At 38.2% G+C, this 15,103-nt stretch overlaps 1 protein-coding gene across 1 annotated transcript; it reads right to left on the reverse strand.

Moving 5' to 3' along the window:
* Positions 1-205: 205 nt before the first annotated feature.
* LOC123914648 lies at positions 206-1,775 on the reverse strand. The gene is made up of 2 exons (XM_045965843.1): positions 312-1,775; positions 206-259 (listed from the first exon to the last, which is right to left on the reverse strand). Exons 1-2 carry the CDS (start codon positions 1,773-1,775, stop codon positions 206-208), a joined length of 1,518 nt encoding a protein of 505 aa, XP_045821799.1.
* Between the last annotated feature and the right edge of the window lie 13,328 nt (positions 1,776-15,103).

The raw sequence follows: 15,103 nt of genomic DNA on the forward strand, positions 1-15,103 counted from the left end.
GTTGCCTTATTCAACTGACGATAGTCAATGCACAGACGCATACTACCATCCTTCTTCTTCACTAACAAAACAGGCGCACCCCACGGCGATACGCTCGGTCTTACGAATCTCTTCTCCAACAATTCTTCCAACTGCTCTTTCAACTTTTCTAGCTCGGCAGCAGACATCCGATAAGGTGCCATCGAAATAGGACTAGTACCAGGTACTATGTCGATGGAAAATTCAACTTCCCTCTCAGGTGGTAAATCCAAAATGTCATCTGGAAATACATCCACAAATTCACGCACCACTGGTAAAGTGTCAACCCCTACCTTCTCTTCCACTCTCAACGATGCAAACATAGCAAACACATCATCTTGAGCTTTCACAGATCTTGCCACTTCCCGACAACACATAAGCTTCGAACACAACTCTGGCTCTGGCCTCGGAAACAACACAGTCTTCTTACAGCAGTTGATATGAACTCGATTAAATTCTAACCAGTTCATACCAAAAATAACATCCATATTACGCAAAGGAATACAAATCAAATCCATGCCAAAGTGTCGACCAAACACCGTTACGGGACAGTCCAAACATACAAGGGTAGTAACTACGGAACCACTACCCGGCGTTTCTATAACCATGCTCCCCGGTATATTCTCTACCTTAAGGTTCAACCTCTTAACACAATCCGAGGAAATAAACGAATGGGTAGCACCCGTATCAATAATAGCAGATAGAGGAGTATTATTGATAAAGCACGTACCTCTGATCAAGTTGTCAGCTTCCACATCACCACCGTCTAAGGCAAACACTTTTCCTCCGGCCGCCCTCGACTTCTTGCATACGTTGCTCTTGTGACCCGGCTCTTTGCAATTAAAACAAATAACTCCTTTCTTGCATTGATCCGCCTTGTGACCAGGATCCCCACATTTGTAACATCTTCCATCTTTCTTCGGGCACTCGAAGAAACGGTGTCCCGGCACTCCACAAATAGAACAATTACCAGCACCTCCACCTCGTCCACCACTAGGACCACTTTCATCGGGTTTCCTACCTCCTCCACGGCCATATGGTTTTCCCCTTCCCATATCTCTTCCTCTCTTTTCATTAACCGCTTTGTAATAATTAGTCTTGGCTCGACTATCTTTATCACAAATTCGGCTTTTGTTCACTAACATTGGGAAGTTCCTAATCTCATTAAACCCAATCAACATCTTGATCTCCGGCCTCAAACCGTTCTCAAATTTTACACACTTGTCTTCCTCCGCTTCCAAGGTGTTGTAGTGCGGAGCAAAACGACATAAATCTCCGAACTTTGCAGCATATTCGGACACAGACATGTTACCCTGCTTCAACTCCATGAATTCAATCACTTTGCGGTTTCTCTCATCCGCAGGAAAGTACTTTGTAAGAAATTCTCTTTTGAAACGAGCCCAAGTAATCACGGCTCCAACAGCTCCAACAGCTTCCAATCTTTGCTTCGCATTTCCCCACCAATGACCAGCTTCATCGTGGAGAACATAACCACCGAGCAAAACCTTATGCTCATCTTGACAACGCATGGCTCCAAAAATTCTTTCGATGCCCTCCAACCAAATTTTAGCACCATCCAGATCATATCCACCTTTGAAGATCGGCGGTTTGTTGTTCATGAACCTTTCGAGCCTCAGCTCATCCTCTCCGCCTCTCCTCGCTTCTTGTGCTGCCCTGTCAGCAGTCCTACTGACAGCTTCCTGAGCCATGGCAGCAGCCATCAACTCCATTGCATCCGCAAGTGTTCTATGCGCCATAACCTGAACCAACACCACGCACACGAGTGAGAACACGAAATGCATAAACAGTGTTAGGGAAACACATGTTACACAATGGGTAATCTAATCCTAATTGATCCAATGAATTGACCTGCTCTGATACCAACTATGTAACACCCTAACCCTTACGCGCATAAATTAAAATAAAAACAAAACAGCGGCAAGGACATAGAATATTACACATATGAAAAACGCATTTTTCAAGTAAACAACACAACAGCAACAGGCCGATCTAAAAATTTCGTTTCAGAAACAGCAGCGGAAAAATAAACAGTCAAAACCAAGCATGTATTTACATTTCATTCATATAATATACAAGCTGTACAAGTTTCAAAAGTGGCAAAGTCGACATCAGCGACAATTGCCAAGCTAATACAACCAAACGATTACCCCCAGATATAGTGTTACAATATACATCAGAGCACTAGACTCTATTCCAAAACTAGGGTACAAAACTAAAAACTTAGGGTAGGGTAACTACACTAAACCCTCACCACAAAAACAAAGCTTCTAAACTGCGCGTCTACTCCGGAACGACAGTCTCGTCTTCCTGGAAATCTGAACCCCCAAAGGTCCAGCAAATAACACAAAACAGAGAGTGTTAGTCATCAAGATCAACATACATATACAACAAGAAATACGGCATATACAAGTTCAAATAAGATAATACGCACACAACTACATATACACAATTAACTCAACACACGCAACCAGTCGATGTCAATTATCAATTAACAATTGGAATGTGCACATAACCCTAAATGAATACTAATGTCACATATTATGCATGCTTTCGAATGCATCTTAAATGCATGTGGTACCAAAATTTTTGGATAAACTTATATATCATGAATGCATCATGAATGCATGATTCATCAAAGTCATCAAAATTGATCAATGCTCCATTGGTCAATTATCATCAACAATCATCAAAGATTAATCAACACACTCTTGATTAATTATCATCATCAAAACACGTTTTTGCTCACTAACATGTTCAACTAAACAATATCCAAACTCAACATCCAATTAAACAATTTCATCACAAAAACATCATCATACATTAATCATAATGTATTGTAACTTACACCATATCACAAACCAACATCGGGAATGGGTATTACGCGAAAAATCAAGTAAAACGGACCAATTTAGATCGATTAAATCACATTTTCTTAACATTCCAAAATAATGTCAAAAACATAAACATACCCACTTTGCACTACAACTTATTGCATACGCGTGCGAATCAAACATTTTAAGCTTTGGTAATACACCATAATACCAAGGAAACATATCCCAATAGCCCAAATAAATTATAGGACTCTACAAAATATTTTGAAAATCCCTTTGTTCGCTGCAGCGACCAGTAGCGAACCAGTCAGCGAACAAAGGCAGAATGAAATTTCCATCTGGCGAACACGACTCGCTGCAGCGACCACTTCAGGACATGTTCGCTACGATTCGCTACGGTTCGCTACGGTTCGCTACAGCGACCCATCAAGAACATACACGTTCGCTACGGCTCGCTACGGCTCGCTACAGCGACCATGCTGTTCTTGAGGTTTTCCAATGGCGGTTTAACATGGAAATCACTCAAAAATTCATTCAAACATGTTATAAATTCAAAATAAACCATCAAACATGCATATATCATACATATATACATTGATTCATGTCCAAAAACATCAACACACACCAAAACATCATAATCTAGGGTTTTTAGGCATTTGGATCAAAATTTCATAAAATCCTCAAACATGATTTTCAATTCATTACATGCATTTACCATCCATACAACATGTTATACACATCAAAGACATGTTATAATTCATTGTTTCATATGTTTTGATTTAAGAAAATCTTTCAAAATCTAAAAGAAAAGTGAACGGGGAGAGTTCGGGTACGGAGATATCGACAATCTCCCCTCTCGAGTCGTTCACGATCATGATTACTAACTCTCTTACCTCGAAACGATGATTTGCTCGCGAAAATCTTGCTTTCTCTCTTGCTTGCTCTTGCCCTAGCTCTCTTCTCTTTCTCTTGCTCAAAGACCAAAGAAAATAAATTGTGAAAACTATGACTTATGTTGACTTTTCCACTACTTATACTACTCCCTAAAAATTGTCATAAAGACTAGCCCAAAAGTCCAATACCAAAGGCCCAACTTGCGCCCCCCTCTATGGCCCAACTCACAAGGATTTCGCTCACTAACGAACACTCGCGATAAAATAAAATAATCTCCGATTACGAGAAAATATTTTTGAAAGCCAAACAATTAAATAAAACATATAAGATATAGTTTACGAAAAACGGGTCGTTACACTAACTAATTATTCGTCGCTCACTAAAATAATTAAAAGCCACATAATAAATAAAATAACATTTTTTTTAAAAAAAAATACAAATACGAAAAATGGGTCGTTACAATAGAAAACCTCAACCAAAACCTGAACATGTTCATGTTCTCACAAAGAAAGAGTGGAAGCCTAAAAATGAAGATGTTGAAACAATACCAAAGAATGATGAAGTTTTCTTGATAGCTCATACCTCACTCAGAGTTTCATCAAGAGAGGATTGATATTTTGATAGTGGATGCTCTAGGCATATGACTGGTGTTGACAAAATCTTGGTGAATGTGAAATCCTACTCAACTAGTTATGTTACTTTTGGTGATGGAGCAAGAGGAGAAATTGTTGGTATAGGAAAGTTGATCAATAATGACTTACCTAAACTAGACAATGTTTTGCTTGTGAAAGGATTGACAGCTAATCTCATCAGTATCAGTCAGCTATGTGATCAAGGTCTGAAGGTTAATTTCATAAAATCTGAATGTTTAGTTACTAATGACAAGGGTGACTTGTTAATGAGAGGATTAAGATCAAAGGACAACTGTTATCTTTGGGTTCCACAAGAAGAAGCTAATCTATCTACCTGTATGATTTCTAAAGAAGATGAAGTGAAACTATGACACCAGAAGCTGGGTCATTTGAATCTGAGGAGCATGAAAAAGGCCATATCAGAAGAAGCTATCAGAGGTATACCAAAGCTCAAGATTGAAGAAAGCAACATCTGTGGTGAATGTCAGATAGGCAAACAAACCAAAGTGCCACACCAGAGGTTGCAGCTTCTGACAACAACCAGAGTTCTTGAGCTCTTGCACATGGATTTAATGGGACCTATGCAAGTTGAAAGTCTAGGAGGAAAGAGGTATGCCTATGTTGTGGTTGATGATTTCTCTAGATACACTTGGGTGAATTTCATAAGAGAAAAATCTGAAACCTTTGATGTCTTCAAAGATCTGTGTACACAACTTCAGAGAGAAAAGGATAATGTGGTTCTGAGAATAAGAAGTGATCATGGAAAGGAATTTGAAAACTCAAAATTCTCAGAGTTCTGTGCATCTGAAGGAATTATGCATGAGTTTGCTTCTCCCATTACACCTCAACAAAATGGTGTAGTTGAAAGGAAAAATAGGACTCTGCAAGAATCAGCTAGAGTGATGCTACATGCCAAGAAACTTCCTTATACATTCTGGGCAGAAGCTCTGAATACTGCCTACTACATCCACAACAGAGTCACACTGAGATCAGGGAAAAATACTACTTTGTATGAACTGTGGAAGAATAAGAAACCAACTGTGAAATATTTTCATGTGTTTGGAAGCAAATGTTACATTCTGGCAGATAGAGAACCAAGAAGAAAGATGGATCCTAAGAGTGATGAAAGAATCTTTCTAGGATATGCAGCAACAGCAGAGCCTATAGAGTATACAACTCCAGAACGAAAACTATGATGGAGTCTATTAATGTGGTTATAAATGACTCAGCAGATGAGAAGACAACAGATGTGTCAGATGATGCTATAGCATCTGACTTACAGGATGATCTGCAAGATGCTGAACCTGTCACTGTAAAAGAACCAGAAGCTAATACTGAAACTTCTAGTTCTGAAGCAAACAATGCACCAAAGAAAGGACCATCCAATAGAGTTCAGAAGAATCATCCTCTGGATCTAATCATTGGTAATCCAGATCATGGTATTACTACCAGAAGAGCAAATGATGTAATTTCTAACTCTTGCTTTGTGTCAAAGATTGAACCCAAGAATGTGAAAGAAGCTCTTACTGATGAATACTGGATCAATGCTATGCAAGAAGAATTGGGCCAATTCAAGAGGAATGAAGTATGGGATTTAGTCCCTAGACCAGAAGATGCTAATGTGATTGGTACAAAGTGGGTATTCAAGAACAAGTCTGATGAAAAAGGCACTGTTACTAGAAACAAGGCCAGACTTGTTGCTCAAGGGTATGCTCAAATTGAAGGAGTAGATTTTGATGAGACATTTGCTCCTGTTGCTCGTCTTGAATCCATAAGACTACTACTAGGGGTTGCATGTATTCTGAAATTCAAGCTGTTTCAAATGGATGTGAAAAGTGCCTTTCTCAATGGGTACTTAAATGAAGAGGTCTATGTGGAGCAACCTAAAGGATTTGTGGATCCTAATCTTCCAGATCATGTGTATAGGTTGAAAAAGGCATTATATGGTCTAAAGCAAGCTCCTAGAGCTTGGTATGAAAGGCTTACTGAGTTTCTTGTTAAGAATGGCTATACAAAGGGAGGCAATGACAAAACTCTATTTGTGAAGGAAGAAGGAAGAAAGCTGATGATAGCCCAAATCTATGTAGATGACATTGTATTTGGAGGAATGTCTGACCAGATGGTACAACTTTTTGTTCAGTAGATGTACTCAGAGTTTGAGATGAGTCTAGTTGGTGAATTAACGTTCTTTCTTGGATTACAAGTTAAGCAGATGGAAGACTCGATCTTTATCTCTCAGAGTAAATATGCCAAAAATATTGTTAAGAAATTTGGTATGGAGAGTTCCAGTCACAAAAGAACACCTGCAGCTACACATTTGAAATTAACAAAGGATGAAGGAGGAGTAGATGTGGATCAAAGTATGTATAGAAGCATGATAGGAAGCCTTCTATATCTCACTGCAAGCAGGCCAGATATTGCTTTTGTAGTAGGTGTTTGTGCTAGATACCAAGCTGCACCAAAGATGAGTCATCTGACTCAAGTGAAGAGGATACTTAAGTATGTAAGTGGACTTGTGATTATGGTATGATGTATTCTCATGGTGAAAACTCTATGCTTACTGGGTATTGTGATGCTGATTGGGCTGGTAGTGCTGATGATAGAAAAAGCACTTCTGGATGATGTTTCTTTCTTGGAAATAACTTGATTTCATGGTTTAGCAAGAAACAAAACAGTCTCTCTCTCTCTACTGCTGAGGCTGAATATATTGCAGCAGGAAGTGGTTGTTCTCAATTGCTATGGATGAAGCAAATGTTGAAAGAGTATAATATTGAGCAAGATGTCATGACTTTGTATTGTGACAATCTGAGTGCCATAAATATTTCGAAAAATCCCATTCAACATAGTAGAACAAAACACATTGATATCAGACATCACTTCATTAGAGACCTTGTGGAAGACAAAATTGTGACTCTAGAACATGTTGCCACTAAAAATCAACTGGCAGATATTTTTACTAAGGCATTGGATGCAGTTCAATTTGAAAGGTTTAGAGGCAAACTTGGTATTTGCCTATTTGAGGAATTATAGCAATTAATGCATGTCAGGAGTGAAAAAGAAAAGACTCCTGTGAATGTGGTGCATGTTGATGCATCTGAAATAAACAAAGCTATAAACTCTCCCTCTGAGAGTGTGAAGACTGCATCTGAAGTTATCTATTTTGTGTGGGCAGATTTGTGTGCTTGGGTTATGCACAATTTATGCTCTGATCTCTGATTTTCTATATTCTGACTTTGTTTGTCAGAATTTTGGGCTAAAAAGGGGGAGTATATTGTAATACGTTCTGAAGTTGTTTTCTGTGTGTGGTTCTGAAGTAATGTTCTGAGTAGAAGCCTCTGGTTCAAGCGTCCTCTGAAGCCAGATGGAATGTTATATGCAGGGGGAGTGTTATGTGCATGATATGGAAAGTTATACTACTATGATGATATGCATGATGTGAGGGGGAGTAGAATTTATTTTCTGCTCTGTGAGGCTGGTTGTTTACTTGTCCGCTGTGCATGCCTCTGATGGCTTTTGGTACAACATCTTAATATTCTTCTTTTCCTAGTTGTGTGTTTATGTTGACTCGAAGAGAAGTTTTATTTTGCATATGGGTCAAAAAGTGTTTTAGTCAAAATTTGCCAAAGGGGGAGATTGTTGGTGATTTTGAGTGTTGGCAACAATTTTGCAAAAACATCTTTTAGCCAGATGCTATAGGAGTTGCTAAAACATCTGAGTATTTTTGTCTCTGAAGAAGAGAAGCATCTGAACATGTCTGCTTCTGAAGAAGAGAAGCCTCTGAAGCGTTTTCATCCTCTGAGGATGTATAACCTCTGAACCTCTGAAAGTGATACAAGTTCTGACTCTGAAGGTTCGACTCTGAAGGAAGTGTACGTTCTGACTCAGTAGACATTACAAGTCCTGAACCTCTGGTTCTGAAGCTATGCGCGTGTCTGTTTTATTTTTTGAAGATATCTTTTAAAGATTTGATTTACGAATAAGATCATACTTATCCACTAAGCTAAAAACGTGCCTTCTACTGCAAGATACCCAAGGCGGTTTGTTTTATTTGTTACAAAAATATGTTTCAATATTTTTGCATCAAATCTTTTGTTTGTTGAAGAATTATTTTTGGAGTAAATCTTTTCTTGAAGGATTATTTTTGGAAGTGCACACTTTATTATTTTGAAGTAAATCTTGTGAGCTGGCCATCAAAGATTCCAGCTGTTTATTTGAAGACTTTACTTGGGGATCAAGACTTGCAAGGCTATAAATATGAAGACCTAAACCTTGTTTTATTAATGTAATCTAAGCCATATTCTAAAAAGCGTGTGTTTAAGGTTTAGAGTGTTTAGTGTTTATTGTGAGACTTTCTTGTGTCACTTTGATGCAAGTTTAGGACTAGGGTTTGAGTTGTAAGTTGTGACTTGTCTCCTAAGCTTTGAAGTACGGAGATTAGGTTTGTGTGTTTTACTCTTAAGCTTTTAAGCACGGAGTATTGTTGTTATGATTGTCTTGAAGAGTGTCTTCACAAGCTCTGTTATTGTTTGTATACTATCACAGGTTGTGTGGTAGTGAGGGGAGTGAGACGGGGTCTCATATCTAGGAGTTCCTAGGTAGAAGTTGCATTGGGTAGGGATTAAGTGAGGAGTTGTAAACGGGCGAGTTTAGCTCTGAATTAATACTGCTGATAGTGGATTTCCTCCTGGATTGGTATCCCCCAGAGTAGGTGAGTTGCACCGAACTGGGTTAACAAACTCTCGTGTTGTTTACTTTCAGCTCTTTATCGTTTTTTTTACTGCTTAGAACTTCTGATCACTGCGTAGAAGTTCTGAACACTGCGTGCCAGGAATTTCAGGTTGCTTAGAATCTTTTCAAGCCTATGGTAAAATGGCATGTTACACGTTGATTGAGAGACACCCTTTCAATATTGAGCGAAATTGTGAGAGAGAGAAAAAGTTGAACATGGACTCTTGAGGACACTTGTTGTACTTGCTAATATTAACGTCTCTTGGACCGAAGTGATGATTGAGCATGATCGCTGCAGTGAAGATCAGTGGTACCATTACCGACAAAATAACAAGGTTGTGAATTTCCTGTCATCTAAGTTACTTGTTGTTTCACTGACGATTTTGTTTGACAGGCATGTTACTCGAGGACGAGCAACAGTTTAAGTGTGGGGTTGTGATGCAGTAAATTATATGATGTTTTTAGGTACTATTTAGGTTAGTTTTTATTAGCTTTAGTAGCAATTGAAGACCAAATGCAAGCAAGAACCTAAAGATATGAAGCTACTTGATCAAGAAGCAAGAAAAGTGGAAAATGCATAAAAAAGGGCACAAAAGGAAGAAATATGCTGATATACCACATCGTACCAAAAACACCATAACTTGAGCTACGAGTATCGGATCGAGGCCCGTGACCATGCGTTGGAAAGCTAAGACAAAGTGCTACAACTTTTCTGTTGTGACAAAAATCAAAATAAGGACGCCATCGTGGCTACGATGAATTACATCGTGGCCACGATGAGAAGGTAACTTGGCCACTGTAACGACCCAAAATTTAATATTCGTCATTTAGTTATTTTATTAACCGACGGATATTTAAATAGCGCGAACGTAAGTTAATTGACGAGTGTTTTAGGGTTTTGGGTCATAGGGGGCGTGAGGATTGGTTTGGGCTTAGGCAAATGGGCCTTGGTCCATGAGAAGCTTGTGTGATAAGCTAGCATAGTTGAGTGGCATTGGTGAGAAAGTCAACATAAGTGGCTATGATCATGATTAGATGAGTGGCTTAGATTAAACCTTTGGGAACAAGTAAAATCTAGTGGCCGTGATTGTTTGTGTGGTGGGCAAGTAAGATCATGTGGCTTAGAACATTTCCCACTTTCTATTTAAGCATAGGAATAGTTCCATTTGTTCATATTTTCATGAGAAGTTGCAAGACCAAGCAAAGAGCTAGGGTTTGAGGAGCTAGGATGTCACGAGCAAGAGAAGAGTGAAAGAGCCAAGAATCATCATTTTTCCGAGGTAAGAGAGTTAGATTATATAATCCCGAGTGGATCGGAGAGGGGAGGATGTCGATTCCTCCGTACCCAAACTCTTCCCACTCGTTTTAATTTTGGGGTTGGATGATTTTCATGAATAATATGATGTTTTGATGCTAATTATGTTGTAAACAACCTTGGGTAATTAAGAGGGAAGTTGTAGATGTTTTGATTAGGCATATATGTATGTTTGGTGTGATTTCCAATTCTGGCCGAGATGTAAAAGAGCATTCTGGGCATTATAAAATTATTTTTGTATCCTCAAAAGATAACCATTTTATCCGTCTTTTCGATACGGTGATTTTGACGTATGGCTCGTCTCGATCGGACAAGTATTGAACGAGTTATGGCCATTTTAGTGGGAGGCTTGATGGAGGCTTGCCCTGGCCTGCAGCGTGCACTGTTCACATGGTTGACTTTTGTTGACTTTTGTCCAATTTTACCCCGGAGCCTATTTTGCTCAGTTTTTCGAGTAGACTTCGATTCCGGAGTTATTTTTGAGTGATGATGCATGCTTAATATAGTTTATTTATACTATTGCATGATGTTTAATGATGTTTGTTTAAGGCTTGGAAAGCGAGTATGGGCTCGTGATCCTTGCCGCTTGTGTGTTGATGCATGCTTATCCTTGTTGATTGTATGTGATGGCGTTTTGTTTATACGTCGACGAAGTTGTTAATTGCTATTTGATAAATGTGTTTTGGAGATTAGGGTATTGTGTTACCCTAATGACGAAGATATTTGTTAATTGAAAATGAACTGTGTTTTTGAGATTGGCTTGTCCAATAACGAAGTAAGATTGGCTTGTCCAATAACGAAGGTATGTCAAGGTATTGTGTTACCTTGATAACGAAGTAAAATCGGATTATGTTATCCATTTGTGAATTTCCATATGTTTGGTATTTGCATACATTCATGGCATATAGATGCATTAGGGAGATCGGATTCGTCCGGTAACAAAGTAGATCAGGAATTTACTTGATAACGAAGTGAGATAGGAGGTATGATACTCCTATAACGAAGATGGTACCACATGCATTAGTTGTGTCTAGGTTGGCATGACATTGGATATTTGGCATTAGATTGCATTAGGGTAAATGTGCACTTATGTGTTAATTGTTATGTGTTGTCCGAAAAGACGTGAAACTATATGTGTTTTGGTATTGTCCGCGAAGACGTGAAACTAGTTGAATTTGTCATTGTCCGCAAAGACGTGAAACTAGTGGATTGTGTATTTTGGATTTGTGTTCGACAGCATATGTATGCTTTGTGTATTTATGTATTGGTAATACTTGGTAATTGATGTTTTGTGATGAAGTATGTGCGTGAGTTAGATATGCATGATAGAGGAAGTGTAAGTGCGTTTTTACACTGGTATGTATGTTTGGTTATGTTTTCTAACTCTCTGCTATGTGTTTGTGCTGGACCGCTGGGGGTCCAGGTTGCAGGTTTTGAGTTGCTATGTGCTTGTGCGTCGGTGAAGCTCCGCTCTGATTGTGACACGGGGTGAAAAGGGGTTTATATATATATATATATATATATATATATATATATATATATATATATATATATATATATATATATATATATATATATATATATATATATATATATATATATATATATATATATATGTATAGATTCCTTAGGAAAATACTCTGTATTAGTTCATGTTTTCATTTTAAAGATTTGTTCTTTATGAAATAGTTTGTTTTGTATAAACTTATATCGCATCGTGTTGATGCGAGGTTTTTGATGATTGTTGTAATACTCAAATTAGTCCTTTTATAAAAATAAATATTTTCTATTTTCCGCTGCGTGTTTTCGAAAAAGTTTTTAAAAGGCAGAGTTATTTATATAACGGGTTTGGGTGTTACAGCCACCAAGTCTGCGTGCTTCTTAAGCAAGAAAATAGATCCATCGCACCACAATGAGGAGCCATCGTACCACGATGAGTGACAGCTATCGCACCACGATAGGACCCATCGTGGCCACGATGAGGCAAAATTACACGCCATCGTGGCTACGATGGATACGATGGAGCGCATAAAAAGCCCAAAACCCAGCTGAAAATCTATAAATAGAGCCTTCCTCCTTCACAATTATTCATTCAGAAAATACTGAAAAGTATTTCTACACTCAAGAGTTAGGAGAACTCTAAGGAGGAGGCAAGGAAGGCACAGGTGCTCCCGAGGCATAGGGGTAATCTTTATGCTTTCTTTTCCTTATTGTTTTATTATGGTATTCAGTAGCTAAATACCTTTAGGTTAGGTCGAGTAGATGAACTCCCTTATGAATGCTTGAGTCCATGTAATTTGGTTCGAAAAAGATTATATCAATTACTATTCAGTTATTATCTATTATTATATCTGCTTATTTATACACTTTCATATATGAATGCGCACATATCATGATAGTACATAGGATTAGCTGATCTCGTGACAACAGACTAAAGCCAGACCTAAAAGAGATAATATAACTAGCCGGAATTGGGAAAGGTAAAACAAGTACCCTTGGTTAGGGGATAGTAGATTAAGAATCACACATAGTTAACTTCTGCATGTTTACAGTTATTCAGTCTAGGCAAGTTAACGTTGAGAACTTGTTAAAGGAAGAAATCACGTGACAAACAAGGGTTCTCTTACCAATTAGGTTGTCAATAGCGTCTTCAGTGCAATAGGGTAAGGAATGCGAAATCTGAACTTATCTCATGGAAATTAATCACCAGATAACAAATGAATAGTAAACGATATAACGCCAGTTACCAAGCAGGAATAAGGGAGGGATTCGAAAGTACTTAACCACTCGTTCTCATCTGAAACCCATCTCTTTATTTTAATTGTCTTTTTAATTGCTATTTACTTTCAACTGTCAAAACCCTTTCAACCAAACAAAGCGAATGCAAAGTCTTTTACTTTAATTTATTTTAAACGCATAAATTCCTAACTGAAACTAGTAGCTTTGGCACGATCCCTGTGGATACGAACTCATTCCACTTTGGAGTGTGAATTATTACTCGACGATAGACTGGTCCACTTGCCAGACTGCAGTCACAAATCTAATTATCAAGATATAGGACTTTAAAACACTAACCCATGCATATTAGGAGCCACACAAGCAACACCTGCACCAGGACCTTTTCACATTGTATGCTCCTTCCTATGAGTCTGCAACATATTAAAACAAAAGTTTCTAGTTGGTGCTGGCTGCAAGAAGGAGAATAATAAGGCATTTAAACTCTAAAAACGATGGTAATACTATGTTGTGTAACACCCCGAACTAACTACCCTTAAAACGTAATTTTAAAAAAACTTTTAAAGATCAGTAGCCGGAGCGCTACGGAAAAACATTTTTAAAACGATCACGCACATGACGTGAAAGGTTGCAGCGGAAAACATAAGAAAGGATTTTCAAATAACAAATAACATTTATCTCAAAAGATGTTTTATATACATAAACCACAAAGTTAAAGTTCCACATCGATATACGACGGAAATCAAACGTTCCCCCGACTCGATGTTACAAAATACCAGAGCACTAGAAATATTACACAACCAAACTAAGCTTAACAAAACTATACAAAAAGGTAGCCTAACTAAGCTCCTCACCCAAAAGTGCTCCATGCCAAAACGATCCGCAACGGCAACTAAACCGCGACCTGAGTACCTGAACCCCCAAAGGTCCAGCACATAACAAATAGGTAGAGAGTTAGTAAACATAATCACATACATACGAATATAGGAACGCACATATATTCCACCTATCATGCATACTAACTCACACACATGCATAAGCAAATAAAATACCAAAAACCAAATACTCACAAATACACCACCAGATAGTTTCACGTCGTTTCGGACAACACAAAACACTTAACAAATAAATGCACATTTACTTAAATGCGTCTAATGCCAAACATTCAATGTCATGCCAACCTAGACACGACTAATGCATGTGGTACCATCTTCTTTATCAAGGATCTTACCATTGATATATTTCTTTATTGGACAAGTCCAATATCCTTCTTTATCAGACAAGTCTGATATCCCTCAATAATGCATGAATTTATGAATGTCATGCATTTACCAAACATATGATAAACTCACAAATGGATAACATAATCCATTAAACTTCTTTATCAGACAAACTGATATTCTTCTTTATCGGACAAACCCGATATACAACACACATTTACTTCTTTGACATTTTATATAAATGCCATCCCAAAACACAATTATTAAACATATAATAATTGGAATCCAATACAAAACCAAATACATATACATACCCACTTTGAACTGCAAATCATTGCATACTCGTGCGAATCATTAAACTCACACACTAGTAATACACTATAATACCAAGGAAACATATTCCAATAGCCCAATTGAATTATAGACCCCCACAACAAAATTTGGAAAACCAATTCCCTCGCTGAGCGAGAGTCAGCGAGAGTTGGCGAACAGACAACAGACTGGTTGGATTATTTGGTGATCCTGGCGAGAACTGGCGAGAGTCAGCGAGCTCGTCGCTATCTCTCGCTGAAGCTTCGCTCAACGACCACATCAAGAACAAGCAAGCTCGCCACAAGGCTCGCTCAACGACCAAGCTGTTCTTGAGGGTTTTCAATGGCGGTTTAACACCCAAATTCACCAAAAATACATTTTTACATGTTATAAATA

This window comes from Trifolium pratense, linkage group LG3 (assembly GCF_020283565.1).
Source record: "Trifolium pratense cultivar HEN17-A07 linkage group LG3, ARS_RC_1.1, whole genome shotgun sequence".
NCBI classification, from domain to species: Eukaryota; Viridiplantae; Streptophyta; class Magnoliopsida; order Fabales; family Fabaceae; genus Trifolium; species Trifolium pratense.